Below are 22,791 nucleotides of genomic sequence, written 5' to 3'. Positions count from 1 at the left end.
ATTTACATCCAAATCAGGTGAACGGTGTAGGAATTACAACACATTTGAAATGTGCCCCCCCCCCTTTTTAAGGGACCAAAAGTAATTGGACAATTGGCTGCTCAGCTGTTCTATGGCCAGGTGTATGTTATTCCCTCATGGGAGTTCGTTATTTCATTGACAAGGAGCAGATAAAAGGTCTAGAGTTCATTTCAAGTATGGTATTTGTGTTTGGAATCTGTTGCTGTCAACTCTCAATATGAAGTCCAAAGAGCAGTCACCATCAGTGAAGCAAGCCATCGTTAGGCTGAAAAATCAAAACAAACCTATCAATCAGAGAGATAGCAAAAACATTAGGTGTGGCCAAATCAACTGTTTGGTACATTCTTAAAAAGAAAGAACGCACTGGTGAGCTCAGCAACACCAAAAGACCCGGAAGACCACGGAAAACAACTGTGGTGGATGACAGAAGAATTCTTTCCCTGGTGAAGAAAAACCCCTTCACAACAGTTGGCCAGATCAAGAACACTCTCCAGGAGGTAGGCATATCTGTGTCAAAGTCCAAAATTAAGAGAAGACTTCACCAGAGTAAATACAGAGGGTTCACCACAAGATGTAAACCATTGGTGAGTCTCAAAAACAGGAAGACCAGATTAGAGTTTGCCAAAAAACATCTAAAAGAGCCTGTACAGTTCTGGAACAACATCCTATGGACAGATGAGACCAAGATCAACTTGTACCAGAATGATGGGAAGAGAAGAGTATGGAGAAGGGAAGGAACTGCTCATGATCCAAAGCATACCACCTCATCAGTGAAGCATGGTGGAGGTAGTGTTATGGCGTGGGCATGTATGGCTGCCAATGGAACTGGTTCCCTTGTATTTATCGATGATGTGACTGCTGACAAAAGCAGTAGGATGAATTCTGAAGTGTTTCTGGCAATATTATCTGCTCAGATTCAGCCAAATGCTTCAGAACTCATAGGACGGCGCTTCACAGTGCAGATGGACAATGAGCCGAAGCATACTGCGAAAGCAACCAAAGAGTTTTTTAAGGCAAAGAAGTGGAATGTTCTGCAATGGCCAAGTCAATCACCTGACCTAAATCCAATTGAGCATGCATTTCACTTGCTAAAGACAAAACTGAAGGGAAAATGCCCCAAGAACAAGCAGGAACTGAAGACGGTTGCAGTAGAGGCCTGGCAGAGCATCACCAGGGACGAAACCCAGCGTCTGGTGATGTCTATGGGTTCCAGACTTCAGGCTGTCATTGACTGCAAAGGATTTGCAACCAAGTATTAAAAGTGACAATTAGATTTATGATTATGTTGGTTTGTCCAATTATTTTTGGTCCCTTAAAAAGGGGGGGGCCACATATAAAATGTGTTGTAATTCCTACACCGTTCACCTGATTAGGATGTAAATACCCTGAAATTAAAGCTGAAAGTCTGCACTTAAAGCACATCTTGATTGTTTCATTTCAAATCCATTGTGGTGGTATACAGAGCCAAAATGCTGAAAATTGTGTCAATGTCCAAATATTTATGGACCTAACTGTATGCTGTGTATGTTCAAAGGCAAGAGAGTGATGAAGTACAGCTATCCTGCCTCTGTGACATCACCACCAACTCGTCATCGGCACCGACTCGTCATCGGCACACTGTCTAGGGAAAGACAGAGACCTAACAATGAGACGGAACAACCTCCCAACCGCCCCAGGGTACCAGCATCCTGACACAACATGGCACAGGAAACACAGAGTGGAAGTCAGAGACTGTAATTGTAATTTCTAGAGTGCTCCAATTCATCTACATCAGTGGTAACATAATCCTTGCTTTGAACAACATGAGAACTGCTACACACACAGACACATTCTCAGACAGTGGAACAAGAAAGTTTATTTAGAAAAATAAAAAAAGACAATACAACTAGTAAAAACTTTATATTCAACCACGTTGACAAAACACCAGCACAATACAAGCATCAATATAAATCTTTTCAAACAGAACTTTGCATTCCGATCCAAAAATAAATACATTTTAGTGTTAGTCTGAATGGAGTTATTTCATCTACTGTACATATCCTTTAAGATTATATAATCTCTGAGTAATCTGATCCCCTTAATCCTATCAAGTTGATCGTCTGACTGTGTGTTTACCACAGTAACAACCCTGGTGATGTAACAAGCATCAACATGGTGTCACTTCCCAAATGCGGGAAGGAAGGAGCGCTCATCTAATGCCGTAGTGACAACATCAAAAATGTCTGACAACTAAAGAGCTTCGATGGATAGAATGATTCGAAACGTTTCAATGAACATTCGGGAGACCCTGTAGATGAATGTTGAGCGGGGTTGTGGATGGAGATGAGAGAGGGTGAAGGCCCAGCAGAGCGGCTGGAGTGCTGTGATACAGGACAGGGGGTCAGTTGGGCTCGTCGATGGGCCTGCGGCAGTAGGGACAGCAGTTGTGTTGCAGCACCAGCAGCTCATAGTCCTCGCTGTGGAACATCTACAGCAACACCCAGAGAGTCAGGGAACACAACTCCATTCTGCATGTGTGAAGGTGCACCCTTCAGGGTAAACCAGGAAGACTTGGAGTGTGTGTGAAGTGTGTGTGTGCATGTGTGGTCGTACCTGGAAGCAGGAGGGGCACATGGTGATGCTGACGTCAGGCAGCAGGGAGCGGTAGTACTTCCACTTGAGGGGCTTGGGCCAGCGCCTGATCAGGACATCCCTCCTGCTCATGGACCGCAGCACGGAGCGACTCACCTTCACAGCCACAAACTCAGAGCCCCCCTGCTGCAAGGACACACACACACATGAAGAGATACATTCCTGTTAGATCTGCCTCTTTTCAATGATATCTTGATTAAAAGCTGAATCTTCTCTCCCTTCCTGCGACGCCCCCCCCCCCCCATCTTCCCCCCTCCCTCCCTCACCTCAAAGCTGAGCTTGGCCGTGAAGGGGTCCTCCTCGGCTTCATCCATCCCATCATCCAGCTTCAGAGACTGGGATTCTGAACGCCGTTAGTTAGGGATACACACACATCATGGAGCCAGGACCAGGGTCCACAGCACAAGTAACCCCCCACCCCCAGTAGAAGAGGGTCCAGAGCACGTACCCTAGGGCCTGTCAGTGTGTGGGTTGGGGGAAGCGGTGCAGACCTGAGTGCCCTTGAGGGCAGCCAGACTAATGCAGGTTAATCCCTGGCTCTGGCTCTCAGGGGGTTAGTGTCATTAAGACGAGCGAGGAGAGCTCCTCTAGCCCTGCTAAGCCCCAGGGCTAATATGACTTAGCTCTGACAGCTTACGGTGCATGATGGCACCAGGGTCATCAGAGACTAAACAACCTCTCAAAATCCAAACAGTCACAAGTGTGAATCTCACCCATACAGATTGTCACACACACACACACACACACACACACATGTTGAGATGGAGCGTGTGTGCTGTTAGAGGATACCCCCGCTGCTCATCTCCTGCCAGCGAGCCGCCTTCCGGTCCTGCCGAGGGACCTCCAGGTCGATGAGGGACACGGCCTCCTCGTTAGTGATGCCCTCCTCCAGGTAGAACTCCACCAGAGGTAGCACCTCTACACACACACACACACACACACATAGATATAGATAGATACAGAACACAATGATCTCTCTCTGTCTCTCTACCTTTCTCACCCACATACAGACAGACATGGCATGTGTGAATGAGATAGCTACCGTAGGAAGAGGCTGAGTAGATGAAGGGCTGTTTGCAGTTGATGCAGGCGCTGCCCTGACTGTTCAGGAGGGGGTTGTTGGTGGAGCAGCGGTAACACATGGGAATCAGGTCCTGGGAGATCCAACCACACAACACCATAGAATGTAGCACATAACATGGATATAATACACGAGCATAGTTCACAATGAAAGCAACTCGCATCAACACGCAGCCGTGAACACATCCGCACAGACAACTACACAAACATGACTGCAGCACCAAACATGGGTTAGGCCCACTGCTGCCCCCACCTCGCTGTCATGGAAGGGCTTGGAGCGGACGGTGAGGCTGCCCAGGTCCATGGAGTCCTGGAAGCGGGCGGGGACATGCAGCTCCTGCAGCTTCTCATAAGCATGCCTGGCCAGCTTGAAGGCCCCCAGGGCCTGACTCTGCTTGGCCAACGCATACAGGATATTACTGGGTACGCCGTCAAGGAGAGGCACTCTGTAAACTGTGGTGATGAACTCTACACACTGTCTGCATCTATCACTATTAACACTGTCAACATTAAAAGGGCATTTTTGATATTCTTTCATCTCTACCGATACATGCGATGTCTTGATATTTGAGAAAAGATGATCATTTTATCATAATCTCCTCAGACATACTAATACTGGGCTAAACTCAATCACAACTGCCTCATAATGCACTCGGCGCTCGCTCCGTTCCGTCATGGCATCTGTGATCCATATGACTAGTTAAAGATCCTGGCTGATGTACCGTAGTTTGTTTGTGGTAGCGCGTGCACCTCTGTGTACAGTATATGTGTGTCTGTTTGAGAGGAGGAAATTGCTGCTAGTTTGTATTTATATGAAGGAAGATTGTTGTAGAGAGCGTCTTGGAGAAAGGCATCACTGGGTCAATGACTTCCAGCTGTAGAACTGGCTCTGATCCATCTGCATGTCCTCTGTCCTGGACCCGCCCAATCCCACTGATAATACCATTTTTAAAAAGGCCTTTTGTGTGTGGTGTTTAGTGGGGCTTTCCCGTAACATTGTGCGTAACATGTTATTGTGACCAGGTCCTTCCAGGGTCTGCTAAACCTATAAATCCTAGTTCAAAGTTTTTCGATGGGCTTTGTGTGGCTGGAGAGGATTCTAGCTGCTCAGGCTGACTTCCTTCTGGAAGGCCGGGATTTCCTTCCACCACTGTGTGTGCGAGTACTGAACATGTATGTGTGTCTTTGGAGGTGGGGGGTGTGTAGAGTGAGTGTGTGTGAGCAGTTATCAGGGCGTTTGTTTTGGTTACTGAGGATGTGCTTCTTCCTGGCGTCCCGTCTTCCTCCCTGCCACAGCTCGGTTTCCCCTGACCTGTTTGGGTTTCATTCCCTTCCTCTATTTTTCAGTTCTTTCTCAGATTCTTGCCCTCTCTCAGACCCCTCAAACATGACTCGGTAATCTCCACATCAGCCTCATCAGCTCACAGTTAGCAGACAACTCAGGCACTACTTTAAAACACGTGGAAGGATACACTTTGGAGATGCCCAGTGGCACGTCTTTTGTGAGGTTGTGAAGAAGGAACCTGGATATGTTGAAGAGCGTCTCTGGCAGATGCGAGCTGAAGGGTTCATCCTGGGAAGGGGCAGAGGGGGTAGCAGAGGGAGAAACAAGTTGGGGGAGGCAAAGAAGAGAGAGAAATTCAATAAATAAATACATACATGTTTACTGGTTAGATGTTGGGTTAGGGTTCTTCGGTGGGGAACCCTTCCTCCACATTTCCTCAGTCTCCTAAGCTGGTCTCAGTGTGAACAAGAAAGGCTGGGCCACACCCTGCTGCCTGACCACACAGAACACCTCTCTCTCCCCGCTGGACTGTCAATGGGACCTCTCCCTAACATAGAGCAGCCTGGCTTCCATACATCAGTCCAGGGCCTGCCTGCCTGCCTGCCTGCCAGAGTTAAAGTGAGACATATATGTTCAGTTTCCTGCTCTGGTCTTGATCACAATGATTCCTCACTTTGAGGGTGTGGCCCCCACACCAGAGGAGTACTGTAAAAATAAACAGAGAGCAGCCCTGCAGACACCAGCCTGCGGCGCCTCTGTCTGCCTGCAGGACAGACGCAGCTCATAAGCAGTCATAGCGGGCTTTATTATAAGCAGGGGTGCTTACTGGACCCACCATAGGAGGAAAGGCTGGGAGTCCTGATTAATCTACAGGAGGGTTACCATGGAGATAGGGTCACAGCAGGGTCGTGCCGTGGTGATTGGCGAGAGAGGGGGTTGACGGGTTTGTTCTGGGGCGAGGAGTGAGATCTGGGGGCAGACGGAATCTCTTGGGAGGTCTCCTAAAGGGTGTTTTGGGTGTATCTGAGTCGGTGTATCCATGTTTAGTGTCTCTGTCTGGTTGAAGTATTGTAGGCCTATCTTCTGCTGCAGTTATCTGCTTCTTGGTTTCAGTGCGGCCCTCCTTCATCTGTCAAAGGGCATCCCGTGACCTTCTTCCTTCTCATCTCTCAGCCTGTCCTGCTGTCCTCATGCTGACCCCGGGGTCTGGGCATGCTCTTACCGTGTAGCGCTGCACCGAGTGGTAGACGTGGTAAAGCTCTGCCAGCTGCTGGAAACGTTCAAACATCTTCAGCATCTCCTCCCTCTGGTCTTCACTTTCTAGCTCGCACACACACACACACACACACGTTAAAACCCACCCTAACAAAAAAGTGCAACCTTCCCACCCACATCCAGGGGAGTTAGGTTTAGGTCTAGGTACATGATTAGGTATTCTGTAGGTGAAGATATAGGGGTATACTTTAGGTGGAGGTGTACTGAAGGTGTTGGTAAATAGCAGTTGTAGGTGTACTGTTGGTGCAGGTAGTGTCTCTGCCTCACCCCTGGCAATGTCCAAACACTGCATAGACAGCATCCAGTAATAGTAGGCTGCATCATTGAACCTGCTCTCCACCACGGCATTGTGGGTAAGCTGCTCCAGCACTTTCACAGCTTCGCTCTGCCGGCCCGCCTTGTGGAACGCTGAGAGGGAGAGATTACAGCAGGGAGGGAAGGGTGGATGGATGGAAGGATAGAGAGAAAAATATAAAAAGTTATGATGTGCTATATAACACTGGCCTGTAGTGCTGCCTCACGGACTATAAAAAGCAGCCAAACACTTTTCAAGAAATCTGTGAACAGTAACCATAGCATCTACAGTTAATGACTGGTCTGATAGATATCCTTGAGTTCCTCAGCCAACACACTCCCATTGCCAGTCTAAGAATGATAGTTTTATTACACAGGGGGAAAAAACAGAAACCGAAAAAAATGGACACACAAAAATACTTAAACTTGCGCTGCCCTCAAAGTGATCTAAATGTCAAAGGCAATTTGTACGGAACGTATACGAGACAAGGTTTTCCCCCATTTTTCACTAATAACCACAAACAGGCCTCTCCCAAATGTCAAACACCATGGCACTTAGCGAGCAGCGTGGTAATAAACATGAGTCCCATTGCTCATGCTGCTATCTGTGCTAATGAGAAGCAGCTTTAGGGAGGTGACCCAGCTGCCAACCCTGCCCCACTGGCCGTGGGGGGGTCAGGACACATTACTGGCAAATATTCATCAGTGCAACCAGCCGGATAAAACACCAGTCAGCTGTTGCTGGTTAGTGTAGGAGCCCCACCTTTTCATTCATACAAACACACAGACATGCACACACACATAACACACACAAACAAACATACACACGCTAACACACGGACACACACACAAACACACCACACATGCTAACAATGATGAATAGTTGGAGTTGTCTGGACTCCTTGAACGTGTGGTGATGTCACTGTTACTTTTACTGAGCGCTGTGCATGTCTGAGGAGATCCAGCCCCTGGTTAATATTGCTAGGTGAGAAACCGCTAGCAACCAGACCGGGTCCTAAAGTCAATTACAATCAATAGTAACAGTACACCACATCACTGCCTGACTAAAATATACCTTACAATCAGCACAACAGTAGATTACTGGCTGGCAACATAATCAGGCTTGCCTAACTGTGCTCCACAGACAGGAAGAGAAAGAGAGGGATGTTATGCAGGGATCAGGATAGCAAATATGCATGCTAATTATAAATCCATGCTGTGATTATGACTTCTGAGACAGCAAGAGAGGAGGAGAGAAGGGGACACATGGATGAAATGATGGAGGGTAATAACATTGGGCAATCATCATTAGCCGTGCTTGTAGTGGTGGTGATTAAAACCATGCATGTCATCGTGCTGACAGTCAGATCCGCTCTGCTCTGCTTCACTCAACGACTGTACCTGGCAGAGGGGCTGCTTCCACAGTGGACACACAGACAGTCAGGAGGAAGCAGTGAAAAATTTCTGGGTCCAACACTGGCCAAATATATTTGCATATGTCCCATATGCAAACATGTCCGGTCTAGAGATGGTGTAGCTAGAGATGGTCTGGGTCAAGAGGGTCTGGGTCTCCTTTCCTCTCACCTTTCTGTGCCTCCTCAAAGCGGTCGTTCTCCGCCAGCCACTGGGCATAGGGGACATAGACGTCATCTTTGAACTGGACATGTTTCTCTACCAGAGAGAAGGCCTGGAGGAAGGAGAGACAAGCGCTGGTGGGAGGGTTCACATCACCAGCAAATTAAACACATGCTAGAATTCAGGGTTCTATTAGATCATACACCAGGATGTGAGAGAAACTGAATCATGGCTCTCATCCACCAGGCAAAGCGCCTGGGGCCATTCCAACAGGAGGTGATTAAAAACACAGGCTTTTCAATTGAGGCTTAGAAAATATTTTGGAGGCAAAAAACATGAATTTGGTTCATATTTAAGGCGGGACACTAGGAGACAAGTGTAGCCTAATTGCATTTCACAGTCGATGGCTGTGCAGATGGAGCTGATTGAGTCAAATGTGGCCGAGTAGTCTGATAGGACCCTGTGGATGCATACCTGCCTGTCAGGTTGATTGATGAACCCTAATGTCCCATGGTCCAAACCTCCGTGTATGAGTGTGTGTGTCTCAGCGTCATGGTAAACCCCCCTGAGTACTCAGTCAGTGAGCCTAACCAGGCCAAACCCAGGCCCAGGTAGAGAGAATGGGAGCAGACAATGGCCTCCATATGGGCCGTACTGTAGTACTGTGTTCTGTCCTCTCTCAGAGTCCACCACCCACAGAGAAGGACATCAAACATAAAAGCTCACGCTCTACCTTTCTAGCTTTCCACCTCTCTCTCCCTCTCTCTCCCTCTCTCTCCCTCTCTCTCCCTCTCTCCCTCTCTCTCCCTCTCTCCCTCTCTCTCCCTCTCTCCTGATCAAATAAATACCCAGCACTATTTCATTCCTTCACTGACATGCCAGGTTCCTGTGACTGTGGATTTCATGTTCTCATTTTGGCGTCCTTGTTTCTATTATGGAAATGTGCTCTCTGTAACGCTTAGAACTTGATTAACCACTGGAGATGGGTTTAGGAAATGTAGTTTTTTCTCTGTTTGTATCTTATGAGTGGTCCTGGAGGAGGGGGGGGGGGGTGATTGAAAACAGAACAGAGTGTTTAGCTAATGCTCGTAAGTGCTTTCAAGCGTTTTGTGTTTCTTCTATGCTCGTCGTACTGAGGGCTCAGATAGCTCTGGTTTTATGAACATGGCTTCAGTTTATCTAACAGTGGATACAGATCCTTACAACCAGGACACACAGGCTTCCTGGAGGGACAGGTGTGAAAGGGCTGGAAGTACAGTGCCCTCTGAATGGGAAACAAAGAAGGCCTTATGTACTGTATAGTGGAAGGAGTTTGTGTTTATCATGAGGGTAACCTGGGACTAAAAGATGGAGTCGCCATGGAGGCTGTTGAGCTCTGACCTCGTCCCAGTGGCGGGCCTCCACATGCAGCTGCACCAGGGCCTGCATGTCCCCCATCTTGGAGAAGGTCTCTGAGGCGTAGCCGTGGTGCTTCAGCTTCTTGAAGTAGGCCGCACACTTAGCCAGGGGCTCGCGCTCTGCCTTATCCAGCTTACGGGCTATGTCAATCAGCCTGGCGGAGGACAGGAGGGGGGAGAGATGAGATCAGGATGAGGGTGAGTGTTGAGCTTGTGTGTGTGTGTGTGTGTGTGTGCGCGTGTATTTGTGTTCGAGTGATTTCCAGGCAGGGCCTCACAGGGGACCCATTATAAATCAACCCCTAACACACACACAGGCCTATCTCCTGCTGAGCACCACATCACATGGAGTGAGACCCTAATAAACACACCCAATTTCAGTTAAGTCTGATAAAGCTTGGCAGAGCTCCCTGGGTTTGTTATGCTGGGTCTGCACTAGCCTTGGTGGTCCGGGCCAAAGGGAGGGTGTGATTGACAGCTAGCAGACACTGGGCCAGAGATGGTACCCGGGGGAGTTCTGATAGGACAACAGACCGGACTTAAGTCTTATCTGTCAGCCTGCTTCACAACCACACACGCCCTTTCCACTTTTCCATGACTCACACCAGGGAGGAATCAGGAGGTATGACTGAGTGAGTGAGTGAGTGAGTGTATGTGTCATGTGCCACCCACATGTCTGCCCAGCCGTGCTCTCCTATGATGTCGATGGCCTTGAGGTGCTCTCCCGCAGACAGGTACATCTCAGCGGCAGCTCGCGGCTCCTTGCTGTTCTTGGCCCAGTCAGCCTGTTTGGACATCAGCAGCCGAGAGTTCTTAGGGTCTGCTGCCCCCACAAACTCCTGCAGGGGGGAGGAAGGGAAGGACAAGGAGACAGAGAGAAACAGAAAGAGAGGGGATGGACGATGTTTAAGTGGTTCACAGCTTATCAGTCCCACTCGCAAATAACGTATGAAGTAGCTAACAGGTTCAGACTGTTAAATAACAGATGCTGCAGGTGTGGTAGTCAGACATCCTGAATAAGGCACCAGGTCCAGAGAGCTGTGGGGAAGCCCAGCTTGGACAGACCAGCGGTTGGTGGGTCAGGGCTGAGAGGGAGGCTAGGAGCCAAACAAACACCCCCAGGCTCCACCCCTCCGGTGGCCGCCCCAGATAAAACAAACAGCCTCCAGGACCAGATGGCCACACAGCCGCATAAATATACAGCGGCCAGAACACACAGAGATGCACGCGTACACACACACACACACACACACACACACACACTGATGGAGGGCCAGGAGTCGGGCCAGTGTCATCTGCCACAGGACTGAGAACATACTGATGGTGATCAAGGAGGCCTCCACACATAAACACACTAAACACAACATAGGATCGCGTCACCTCCCACTGACACCGTCACAGCCCCCACACCCTTCTGACACTCTCTCTCTCTCCCTCTACACACCCACCACCTAGAACTGCGGATGGACGTTGGTGTGAAACTTGTGTATGTAGTACGGTGACTTTGTGTGTGTGTGAGAGAGAGAGGGAGAGATAGCAGGGAAAGAGGGTGGGAGGAGAGAGAGAGAGAGAGAGAGAGAGAGAGAGAGAGAGAGAGAGAGAGAGAGAGAGAGAGAGAGAGAGAGAGAGCAAGGGGGAGAGAGAGAGAGCAAGGGGGAGAGAGAGAACGAGGGAGAGCAAAAAAGAAACTGACGGGATGAGGTAAGGAGAGATCCCCGTGATATATGTGGAGATGAAAGATAGACTGTGGAGGTGGCCTGTCTCAACACACACAGCCTCCACATGGCGAAAGAAAAACACATGTTCAACTGTAACAGGGACATTCTGTGTGAGTGTGCCTCATCGACGAGCACTCACCTTGGCATACTCAAACATGCGCAGGTCTGTGTACATGCTCAGGGCTCTGGACTCGTAGCCATTGCGTTTATAGAGCTTGGCAGCCTCGTGGAATTTCCCCTGGTAGGCATACACGTCTGCCAGGAACAGATCATCGTCACTCTCACCCCTCTTCTTCCTCTCCTGCAAATCCATCAGTATGGACACAGTTACACGCCACAGATACAGCATTTGTGTTAGTGGTACTGTGACTGTGAGGCATTAGGCTGGGGGTCAGATTACCACTGGCATCCAAGAAGACATTTCCTTTAGTTACTGTACTGTGAGTTTATTTGGCTACAAGCAAACAACTTCACAAAGCAGTCAAAGTTCAGTCACTAACAGAAACACATGCAGGCCTTTGTGAAATTCAATGATCCTTTCTTTCCACACCAACAAAAAAAAAGCATGTGTTTTTCAAAGACTGCCTTTTCCTGCCTGCAGCTACTCTAATCTTATCATAAAGTTGTCCAAGAACACATATGAATGCATTTATATTCTCAGTTTTTTCTGATTGAAACACCCCAGGAGATTAGTTAAATTCCCATTAAGTTATGCTTTTTCTGTCCTTTACCAGTTCCGGCCCTGTGCGTGCTTGACTTCATGTATGCAAGTTTCTGTTTGTGTGTGTGTGTGTGAGAGTGTGTGTAAGGGAGGTCAGCCTGACGCTAGCCTTACCCTCTGGCTTTAGGCTGGGGTTTGAAGTAGGAGCCAGAGGAAAACCAAGTAATTAAATGCATAATAAGGGTGCTGCGTGCAATCGGACCAGTCACTCCTCTATGTCTCCCTTTGATGATGTCAGGACCAGCTCTGGCCAGCCAGTAAATCTACAGTGTTCCACCCTGATTAAGGCTCTTAGTGCTGCCCCCTACCATGGAAAAACACTTTGAACCTCAACTAATGTCATTCCGACCAGGGAGCTTGCTGTACCTCAATGCTATTGATAAGCTCCAGGTAGCGCAGGTCTCGCACTCTGATGAAGGCCTGAGAGAGGGAAGAGAAATGGAAAGTTTTCATTCACATGACCCATTTCCTATGAGGGATACACTAATGGAATCAGGCTACACCATCTGGTGATGGACAGTGGCATTACAGTTCATTGCAATACAATGTTCCAATGTGTGTGTTTGAATATGCACGCACATGTGTGTGTGTGTGTGTGTGCGTGTGTGAGTGAGTGACCTTCTTGGCCGTGTCAAAGTCCAGTCCCTCCAGGGCCTCTGTGGCCAGGTCTCTCCAGTCGTTGTCTGTCACCCCCAGACAGGCGATCTGATAGGCCTCCTTAAACATCTTCCTCTCCAGGTACTGGTACATAGGAGCGGACTGGAGAGTAGTGAGGAGGTCACAACAGTCAATCAACCAAGCGGCAATGACACACATCCTCAAAATGAACAACTAGCCACACACTGACCACTGGCAACACCTCTCAGCCTAACTTGAATTCCTCCCGCTTCTCCCCCAATCATCCAGTCATCCCATTCTCTCCAGATAGACTGGGCAAGGAGACGCCCACCTGAGGCACCTCCACAGCAGACATGGAGTACACGTGCAGGCAGAAGATCTTGGAGCCATTGTAGCCCACCACAAAGCCTTGCAGCTTCTGCTGGTGCACAGGAAAGTTGCTGGCCTTGATGTTGAGGTAGCCACTACCAGAGAAGCACAGCATGTCCTCACACTGGGTGTTCCAGGCTACGCTGTTCGCATTAGGCTCCTGTGGAGAGGAGGGGGGGGGGGGGGGGGTAGAGTGGGGGCAAGTTTAAGGTCAAAGAAATGTGGAACTGTAGGGATGAATGAGGTGCCATTGTACCATGTGATATTATGATCAAAGAAGCAGTAGCCCGTGGCAGAGTTCAAATTCCGCCTCGAATAAGCTCTGAAATCAGCTTCCTGTCAGCTTTCCCCCTCACGCCCTAGCCCTGACTGGAGAGTGTGACGGCGCCGGCCCCTGACCTGGAAGAGCAGCTCCTTGGTGTTGATGTCATAGACCAGACAGGTGTTGTGTTCATCCACCACGGCCAGCTTGCTGCGGGACATGCTCATGTCCAGACAGCGCACCGACGTGGACTGCTTCAGCAGCGTGATGGCAAACGGGTTGTCCACAAAGATCTTCAGGATCTACAGTCACAAACTGAGGGTTACACACTGAAAGAAGCTCGACCTCCTCCATCTAAACGAAGGGAGTTTGAGTTGTGTTGAGGAGAGGCTGAGACAGCCAGGATGTAGTGTGAACACGGTCTGAGGGCGTCTCCCAGGTACTCACTGCTCCGTTCTTCAATCCCACCAGCAGGCCCTCTCTGCCCGGTGGGCCACCAATCACTTTGATGTAGCGAATCAGAGACTCCATCAGCCACTCCTTCTCCTTGATGCTGGTGAAGGACAGGCACTGAAGTCTCTTCTCCTGGAAACCCACAGAGGCAAGGGACCGGTCAGAGCCCAAATCAGACAAAGACATTAATCACAGACAGCCTGGCACCTAATCACACAGATGTGAATTTCACGACGACCTTTTTGACTTTCACATTTTGTTTTAATCTCCTAAAAACGCGCCACAAATCTCACAACCGTGCACTATTGTATCCTCTGTACTCTGTCCATGCTCTTTGAAGTGGGGTGTGTAACATCTGTAAAACATACTGTGATAAAGACGGAGTTTAATATGATTGGACACAAGCAAGCCTAGCCCAGTCATGGGTTGAAAACAGCATTTGCTATAAAGCTCTAACAAGGCTATTAGAGGCACGTCTGAAGCGCCCCTGTCACACCCCATATTTAGGAGGGGGAAAAAAGTATTCTAGCTGCTCCTCTTCCTCCCTCTCTCTCTCTCCCCTGTCAGTCCAGAGAAAGGAAGCAGAGAATAACCACGAGAGACAGCCAGAGCTTCCACAGACTGTAGTCATGCCCTCTCACTTCTCTCTGTCTCACTCACACTGTCTGACGAGGCGAAGGAGAGAGGAAGGATGGAGGGAAAGACCGAAAGAAAGAGGGGGAGGGAGGGAGGGAGGGAGGGAGGGAAAGGGAGGGGGGTAGAACCTTGGGAAACACACAGCTGGGGCCTCTTACAAGCAGAAGCATCAGGGGAACCACCAGCATCTCTGGTCTGGTCTTTCTCTAGCCTGTTCCAAGTAGCACTATATCACTGACCCGTTATTCTGTTTCCATCCTGTTAATGGCATTTATTTTTTTCCCCATAGGCTACTTCACAATCTATCAATGATGGATTAGTGTAATTCAGATGGGATGGTGTCACTGCAAGTCATTGTGAATCAGGTCACAGTTTATTTATGGTAATGCATCAAGAGGTGCATGTTCTCGAGTGTTTGAGACAATCCTGCTTAACAAGTCCTGAGGAGTAGACACACAGTTCCAAGTGCAGCAGACACTCCACACTGTAAACATACTCTGACACATACCAGCCATGCAGTCTCACCTGGCACAGGATGATGTGCAGGGAACAGACCACTAGCAGGTTGCATTCAAACTTCCTGCAGATCTTCTCCTTGATTCGGTAGTGCATGTCGGAGGAATCGTCCGAATACAGCTCGTATATGAGGATCTTCTCAGGAAGCTGGATGGCCAGGCGGTTCCTGTAGATGGCAATCTTCTTCACCAGCTCCCTGCACTTAATGCGCACTGGAAGAGAAAGGGATGAGAGGGGGGGGGTGGGGGAGAGAGCGGATGAGCGGATGATAGAGGGGCCCTGCTGCTTTTCCTGAGTGGCCTGGTGGCCTGTGAGGAGGGCTGTGTGTATGTGACCACACCTTTCTGCTCGGTGATGAGGTGCTGGACGATGACATCGGTCATGCTGTCTCTGTAGGCGTAGCGGTCCTTGTACAGGCCGTGCACGGTGCTGAAGATGAGCTGGACGAAAGCGATGGTCCCATCCTGACAGCCCAGCACCTGCAGGGGAGCCGGTTAAAACACTCAGCACAACAATGTAGCAGTGCATCCCATTATCACCTTGGAGAAAAGACAGCGAGAGGCACATTCTTCCTGTTGTCAGGGCCCGATCTGGCACAAATACCAGACAGAAAGTTGTCTCTCTCTCTCATACATCATCACATGTGGTATAGACCAAGAAAAGGCATCTGTGTTATTGGTTTGTGAACCCATCTTAAGCTGTGATACCATTTCAAATCCCCACTTTAATAACATATCACAGCATTGTGATACTGTTCCCTCTCACAACCACATGCTTACACACATGGTTACATGAGATCTTCTGGCATGGGAACAGTTCTACAGCATGAGGTCTGATTTCACACTCTTCCACAAGGTCTCCATAGTATCCCAACCCACCACATAGTTGGAGTCTGGTTTGACCCGGCAGGTCCACACCCAGGAGTTCTGCTCTCCGATGGTGCCGAGCCGCACCCCGTCTTTGGTGTAAAGGGAGGCCTGCTTATCTGAGCCGCACATGACTATGTACTCCCCCTTGGAGAAGTAGCTGACGCAGCAGGGGTCATAGGTCAGAGTCCTGTCCTTCCCTATCTGAGAGAAGCAGAGAAGCAGCCATGAAGACAACAAGGAAATCTCTCGACAATTTATGAAACAGGGTCTGGGCCAACACTTTCCCCAGACTGGGCTTACACACATCAAAGCCTGCGGTCCATTTAGCTGTCCCTTTGAGTGCCTGTCCAAAAGACATTAAAAAATAATAAAAAAAGAAACACTCTCTTTTCTAAATAGGCCCTATTGTGCTGGCACTTGAGGTCCATTTGTGCAACGTCATATCAGTTCCCCGACGGTGCATCTGTTTCTCCTCACACTGTAAAGAAAACCGCCTGACGGTCCATTCTTTTGCCCTGAAATAAGACCCATTTGGACAACCTTCGTTGTTTTATTACAGACTATTCCTAGCGCTGTAATCAAAACAGCATGTTCACTTAAACAGATAAACATCCCAGTGACAACGTATGAACCTAAGGTATCATGGCAGAGTAATGAACAGTGCATATTTGTCTATAATTCCAGTAATACCCAGGGGCACTGGGAAGGAGGGGGTGGAAGGGAAACGTTATTAAACACTGAACAGGATCACGTCCAATGCAGTGTTATGGTTTCAATTGTTTCTGACAGGCTGATTGCAACAGGAATATTGACCTTACAGGTCCAGTGAAGTGGTATCATGACATGCTTTGGACATTAGGCCGTGTGTTGTAGGTTGCCTAAATATAATTGTGGCTGGTTGCCATAGCAAAGATTTTTTTTTAATGATAACATCCAGACAACTTAGGCTTCGTTGATCAATCAAAGTTCCCAGGCATTGTGTATTAATAATGTAATCATTTGCATCCACACCTGTTTACCGCTAAGCTGGTAGAAGGACAGCTTCTGGCCCCAGTCTGCTACAGCCAGGATATCATTGTGCTCATCCCTGAGGTCATGAAACAAGTCAGTGTTATGACATTATTATACATTTCAACACTCTGCCACTGTCACTGCTAAGGTAACACATCTGACTGTCTTCAGAAATCTGCGCCGGAAATCTATCACTCAAACGTCCTTGCTTCCACTTTCCTCTTCTCCCCTTCCATACCTGAGCTGGCTGCAGTACCCTGGGTCAGAGATGACTTCTTGCAGCACTGTCTCTGCTGTCTCTTCTCCTCCAGACCCGTCTCTCTCTATCCCTGACCCTGCCTGTCTCTCTACCTCCATCTGCACATCCAGTATCCCTACTGTGCTGCTCTGTCTGCTCTGGCAGCTGGTGGCATCAGCCAGCAGGTACAGCTGCTCCAGACTTCTCTCATCCACAGCATCGTCATCCTCTGCCTCACAGAATGGCATCCACTTCCACCAGTCCCTGTGAGAGCCTGCCTGGTCAAACACTGCCATCTACTGGCCAACTCAAGACCAAGACCCCCGTTCTAACATTAAGACAAAAACTCCTATAACATTTATGAATTTACTGAAAAGTAACATGCCAACCACATTCAGGGACTAACTTTGATGGATTCCAGGCAATGGACCAGATAGGAGAGGAGGAGCCTCCTGGACGCTCTATTTTGACCTTCTCCTCTCCGTTTTTATTCCTGATGCTCACCACCCCATTCATCATTCCCAGGGCCAGGTACTGGCCATCGTTGGTCCACCTATGGTCAAATGGAATACTTCAGCACAGGTCGGCTAGTGTTGCATTAGGTATATAAACATTTGGAGATCTAAACACTTTCTAAGTCTGAAACTGAAGAGTCACACTCACCCGCAGCATGTTATCTTGCTGCTGACTTTATGTTTGGAAACAGACTTCTGCTCTGGGGACCACAGACCTACAGAAACAGAATACAACAAAACAAATAACTAGTGCTTTAACAACAACAGTGTTACTTTAAATATTCTATCCCTCTGGGAAATCAAAGTGCAGTCTCAGCCTACTTACCAAAGTCCCCAGAGGAACAGGAAGCCAGTTGGTGAGTGACAGGGTTGTAGGCCACACACTGGATGGAGTCATTATGGCTGAGGAGATACACATAAATGAGCTAAGCAGCTATACAGAAAGATTGACCATAAATTAATGTCATATATGAGTCATATATGTGTGACCTGGTGACAAACTCACGTGTATTTTAGAATCCCTTCCAGTTTAGAAGTCCATATTATGATGCTTTTGTCAGCAGACCCTGATGCAAACCGTTTTCCTGTTACAAAGTAGGATACCATATGAAACAAGATGTGGTGATGGTGGTGGCTATTAAGATATTATTTTGACAAGGTTTCAAATGTCTAGTACCATCTTTAGCATAAGCCACACAGTAGACAGTATCCTTGTGTCCTTTCAGGGGTTGAATAAGAGTTCCATCCGATGTGTCATACACCTAGAATAAGGACATGTTGATTCCCTTAGTAGACTTACTGTCATTTACTGCCATATGGTCAGTTATTCATGTTAACGAATATTAGTTAGATTTTTCTGGCAATACATAAAGAGACAAACAAAGGGATATATCTTACCAAAACACGATTTCCAGCAGCAACAATAAGTTGGCTGCCGTCTGGTTTGAAGGCAAGATCGTAGATACTAGAATGAAGAACATGATCGTATCATTTTATGACTGCTGACCCTGTGCACAGAGTTGCACGTCTTTATAAATAACGTAACCTTAATATTGTACACATATCTATCCATCAATCTATTGAATTTGAGCATCCATAATAAGTTTAGCATATATTATTTATAAGTAGCTAACCGTAACCTTAACAATAAGAGCTACATTTGAAAGGTGATTTCATAGCGTATAACTGATGCAACATAGTAAAATTGACAAATTATCTAAAATGCTTTTAACTGCTGCATCCAAGAGGTCAGGCTAGACAGCTCAACTACAGTAGCTTGCAGCTAACTAGTGCATAATATCATAAAAGGGCACAGAGTAGGCTGTTAATCTAAGCTACTTTAAAATAATAAGAGAGACGCAACTGCATGGCATAGTACCTTACTAACAGTTTTGGTTCTATGCACTTAGACAACTAACGCAGCACTTGAAAGCCCTAGCTGATCAATGTGGACAATCTGGGAGTTTACATAGTAACCGCCGTTGCTACCCTAACACTTTATAAACTAGCTACTGTAGTGCTATAGCCTTTTAGTGCGTTAGCATTAGACTAGTAACGTTAGAGCAAATCAGACAGCAGACACAGTTCAAAAATACTCTTACCATTGCTCAACTTTGTCACGATCATGTACTTTGTCTATCCATGTGGCGACGGCTCTCATTGTGACTTTTATCAAATCGACTGATGTATTTTGTTCAACAGATTGCTACGAGATTGCTAGCTTGCTGTCAGCATCTCAGTTTGTGCATTCACTGCCAACTCCTGCGCAACTGCAGGATCTGCGTTTGCGCACGTCATATGACGTCTGAAGCTTGGATAAACGTTGCAACTCTCTAGGCTAGCTTGCTACCATGGTGTTCAGATTTGCGCGAATAAATACAATATTTCATGGTTAAATTGTAGTTTTGATTTTATTTTATACTCCGTCCAATCTGGTTAAAGAATCATAGGCTAGTACAATAGAGAAAGCAACGTGTGATGTTAACTTCATCATAACTAGTGCCTGAACAATTATTCAGGCTGAAAAATCCGTGGCTTGCAAGATCTTCACAACAGTGAGCAATGTCAAGCAAAAACTGAAGGATATTGTAGGCTTTCATGGTAAGTCGGAAAACGTGCTCTCATCATCATAAGATTTCAGCCTTATACTCAGGCGATCCCGGGTTCGTACTGTTAGACAGGTACTGAACACTGCTCATAAATCCGAACTCACGCAATGACTGTCACAAACAAATAACTCAAAAACACAGACCTCAACGTAGATCTGTTTGTGATGAACTCTCAGACCCCAAGCCCCATTGGATTCATGGAGGAGTCATGCCAAGCTTCTAGGATGCCACCAGGCTGGGTGAGAGTGGTGAAACAGCGGAAAACTGGAAAGACAGCTGGTAAAATGGACGTCTATATAACAAGGTGACAGTACATCTTTTTCATTATTTAATGCAATGTGTTGTCACAATTATGTAAGCTTAACTCAATAGTGATCACTCAGCACGAGGATAAGTGCATTGTGGCTGGAATCAGACCATCAATACCACATTAGGCAATCAGATTACTTTCTCTGCAGTCCCCAGGGACAGAGGTTTCGGTCAAGGGCATCTCTTCAAGCCTTTCTCCTCCAAGATGAAGGAAGAGATTTACACGTGGAACACTTTGACTTCTCCACCAAGGGTGGCGGTGCAGAAACCCCTCTTTCCTTGGCCTGTCAGGAGGGACAGAAGAGGGAAACCAGACAGAAGGAGAGACAGGAGAAGCTGCCGAACAGCAGAAAACAAGCCGCCTTATCCACATCCTGTAGGCAGAGGACCAGACACAGAGACCAAATCACCATTCTTACCCAGCAGTCTTCTGACACAGCTCCCTTCGTCAGGGACAATCACAGAGATGCGACAAGGAGTTGCACAGACACTGGTATCCCGCCACCTGACATCAACAAAGACATCCCTCAGAGAAACACTCATGACTTATCTAGCAAGGATAAGGATGGCAGTGATTCAGCTGAAAAGGGCTCATCAGCAGCTGAGGATGTCATCCTGGAGAGTCCTCAAAGGAAAGGGCTGCTGAGGGAGAAGATACTGAGACTGCCCCGGCCTGCTGACCCACTAGATCCTTCTATTGGCCAACAGGAGAAACGTACAGTTTCTCAGCTTCCTGCTCCAGTAGTGACGATTCAGTCAGCCACTGAGAGTGAGGGGGAAGATGAGGGCTTGGTTGAGGGGGAGAAGGTTAGGAAGCCTGATGCTAAGGGTGAGGCTATGGGCGACTTGGAAACAGAGGTGCCGGAACAGGTGGAGCTGTTGTCATCTCCTGAGACCACTGGAGGGAGCCCTACACCAGTGATAGATTCCAGTAGAAGTAAGTTTCTATTTTGTCTGTACCAGTCATGAACAATGTCAGTATTGGTCCGTTTTGTTGCTAAATGAAACTCAAATCTGATGGTCTGTCATGTCCTCTTGCTATGCAGAATCAAAGTTGTCGGTAGACAAACGGAAGACTAGTCCTTACTTCAGCAGGAAGGCACTAAAAGAGGGTAATGGTTAAACTGAGTAATAGGTATCAATGCATGTCAAAGGGTCAGAAATGGAATGGTTCTTGAGACTGGTGTACTGTCTCTACCCAGGTCTGAGTCCCCCCAGGAGAAAAGCATTGAAGAAGTGGATCCCCCCTCGCTCCCCCTTTAACTTGGTACAAGAAACCCTATTTCATCATCCTTGGAAACTTCTGGTGGCCACCATCTTCCTTAACAAGACCAGCGGTGACTACACCCCCCCCCCCACACACACACACACACACACACACACACACACACAGTAGCATGGAGAAATACAAGAGTAAGTGTCTATGTGTCCTCTTTCAACCAGGTAAAATGGCCATCCCAGTGCTGTGGCAGTTCTTTAAACAGTACCCATCAGCAGAGGTGACCCGGGGAGCTGACTGGAAGCCCCTGGCTGAGCTGCTCAGGCCTCTGGGCTTGTATGAGCTCCGAGCCAAAACCATCATCAGGTTCTCTGGTGAGTCCACTCTCCAAACATGTCCTGGTTCACAGGCAAAAATGATTTTCTAATTACTACAAGGTGACTCTTAAGTCAAAATTCCCAGATCCACTTTTGTGTTACACAGCCTCATACTTCTTTGTGTCCTATACAGATGAGTACCTGATTAAGAAGTGGCGTTACCCCATAGAGCTCCATGGCATTGGAAAGTATGGCAATGACTCCTACAGAATATTTTGCGTGGAGGAATGGAGACAGGTGAGTGAGTCATACAAGGAGTTATATCATTATGTGCCTAATATTCAGTGCTGTCTCCCACCATGGAGATGGGTGGAACACTAACTCAGTGTCCTTCTGGTCAAGTTGTCCCAAGTTCAGGCAGGAGGACTCAGTAGTAGTGATTACTTGATACTTTATTACACACGATAAAATACATGTTTTGGCATAATGGTTCTGCTCGGCTTCCTGCCGCATCCAACGGAGACACCGTCTCGACATCCGAGCAGAGAGCAGCGAACGCATTCCCCCTACGAAAGGGACACAGAACCGATATAAAGCGATATCCTGTTTAAATAGACCGCCCTGCTAAGGTGTGCCCCGACTGCGTGATATGACGAGTTGCTAGTGACGTGCTAGGTCTCGGAGTCTCCTGCATAAACCAGCTCCGCCTGATTCAAACTGTCCCCTGTACATCGCTTTGGATAAAATAAATTATCATATCAAATAGGTTTTTATTTGGGGTCAGATGGCTGAGCGGTTAGGGAAGGGCTGTTAATCAGAAGGTTGCCGGTTCGATTCTCGGCCGTTTAAAATTACGTTGTGTCCTTGGGCAAGGCACTTCACCTTACTTGCCTCGGGGGGAATGTCCCTGTAATTACTGTAAGTCACTCTGGATTAGAGCTTGTGCTAAATGACTAAATGTAATATAAGCTTTTGTCAACAGTGAGCTTATGGTGTGTGTCTTATTCCAGGTGACTCCCCAGGATCACAAGTTGAACAAGTATCACACTTGGCTGCAGGAGAACTCTGAAAGTCTAGGCATTTAACATGTCTACAACAAGTCTGCCAAACAGCAGGATCCATTTTCCTAATTTTCCAGCAAAACCTGTTTTATCAACAAGGGTGGACCTGAATCCTTGCTCACAAGCCCACAAACCTGCCATACTGGAACCCAGACATTTGAATACTTCGTCAGTGAGCCTCGTACATCATGCTATGTGTTTGTTTCAAATAAAATACTTTGTTTTATGTACTTTATGGACTTATTTCTTCTTTATAATTGTTCCGATATATGAGGAAATATTTTATTTTAATC

At 47.6% G+C, this 22,791-nt stretch overlaps 2 protein-coding genes across 5 annotated transcripts; one reads left to right on the top strand and one right to left on the bottom strand.

Moving 5' to 3' along the window:
• Window positions 1-1,856: 1,856 nt before the first annotated feature.
• Window positions 1,857-19,253, bottom strand: ift122 (intraflagellar transport 122 homolog (Chlamydomonas)). 2 transcript variants are annotated; one of them, XM_062459095.1, is made up of 29 exons: window positions 19,086-19,253; window positions 18,382-18,448; window positions 18,161-18,245; window positions 17,990-18,068; window positions 17,810-17,886; window positions 17,633-17,699; window positions 17,376-17,522; window positions 16,732-16,807; window positions 15,730-15,921; window positions 15,192-15,330; window positions 14,861-15,063; window positions 13,694-13,831; window positions 13,384-13,548; window positions 12,947-13,144; window positions 12,616-12,756; window positions 12,364-12,417; window positions 11,416-11,577; window positions 10,231-10,397; window positions 9,542-9,713; window positions 8,171-8,273; window positions 6,560-6,700; window positions 6,240-6,337; window positions 5,205-5,305; window positions 3,986-4,151; window positions 3,695-3,806; window positions 3,442-3,570; window positions 2,919-2,995; window positions 2,614-2,778; window positions 1,857-2,488 (listed from the first exon to the last, which is right to left on the bottom strand). In XM_062459095.1, the coding sequence occupies exons 1-29, from the start codon at window positions 19,142-19,144 to the stop codon at window positions 2,402-2,404; spliced, it is 3,567 nt and encodes a 1,188-aa protein (XP_062315079.1). In that variant the 5' UTR covers window positions 19,145-19,253; the 3' UTR covers window positions 1,857-2,401. The 2 variants fall into 2 exon arrangements, with proteins under 2 accessions (XP_062315079.1, XP_062315078.1); XM_062459094.1 differs by lacking the exons at window positions 17,990-18,068; window positions 18,161-18,245; window positions 18,382-18,448; window positions 19,086-19,253 and having other exon boundaries at window positions 2,614-2,775; window positions 17,810-17,899.
• Window positions 19,254-19,278: 25 nt separating this feature from the next.
• mbd4 (methyl-CpG binding domain protein 4) lies at window positions 19,279-22,719 on the top strand. 3 transcript variants are annotated; one of them, XM_062459099.1, is made up of 8 exons: window positions 19,279-19,538; window positions 19,769-19,896; window positions 20,051-20,838; window positions 20,948-21,013; window positions 21,104-21,238; window positions 21,345-21,494; window positions 21,631-21,734; window positions 22,448-22,719. In XM_062459099.1, the coding sequence occupies exons 2-8, from the start codon at window positions 19,790-19,792 to the stop codon at window positions 22,520-22,522; spliced, it is 1,425 nt and encodes a 474-aa protein (XP_062315083.1). In that variant the 5' UTR covers window positions 19,279-19,538; window positions 19,769-19,789; the 3' UTR covers window positions 22,523-22,719. The 3 variants fall into 3 exon arrangements, with proteins under 3 accessions (XP_062315083.1, XP_062315081.1, XP_062315080.1); XM_062459097.1 differs by having other exon boundaries at window positions 19,279-19,584; XM_062459096.1 differs by lacking the exon at window positions 19,279-19,538 and having other exon boundaries at window positions 19,746-19,896.
• The last annotated feature ends 72 nt before the right edge of the window (window positions 22,720-22,791 follow it).

The sequence above is a fragment of the Osmerus eperlanus genome, chromosome 4, assembly GCF_963692335.1.
Source record: "Osmerus eperlanus chromosome 4, fOsmEpe2.1, whole genome shotgun sequence".
Lineage (NCBI taxonomy): Eukaryota > Metazoa > Chordata > Actinopteri > Osmeriformes > Osmeridae > Osmerus > Osmerus eperlanus.
Note: the sequence above shows the minus strand (reverse complement) of the source record. Positions and strands in the feature narration are given on the sequence as shown.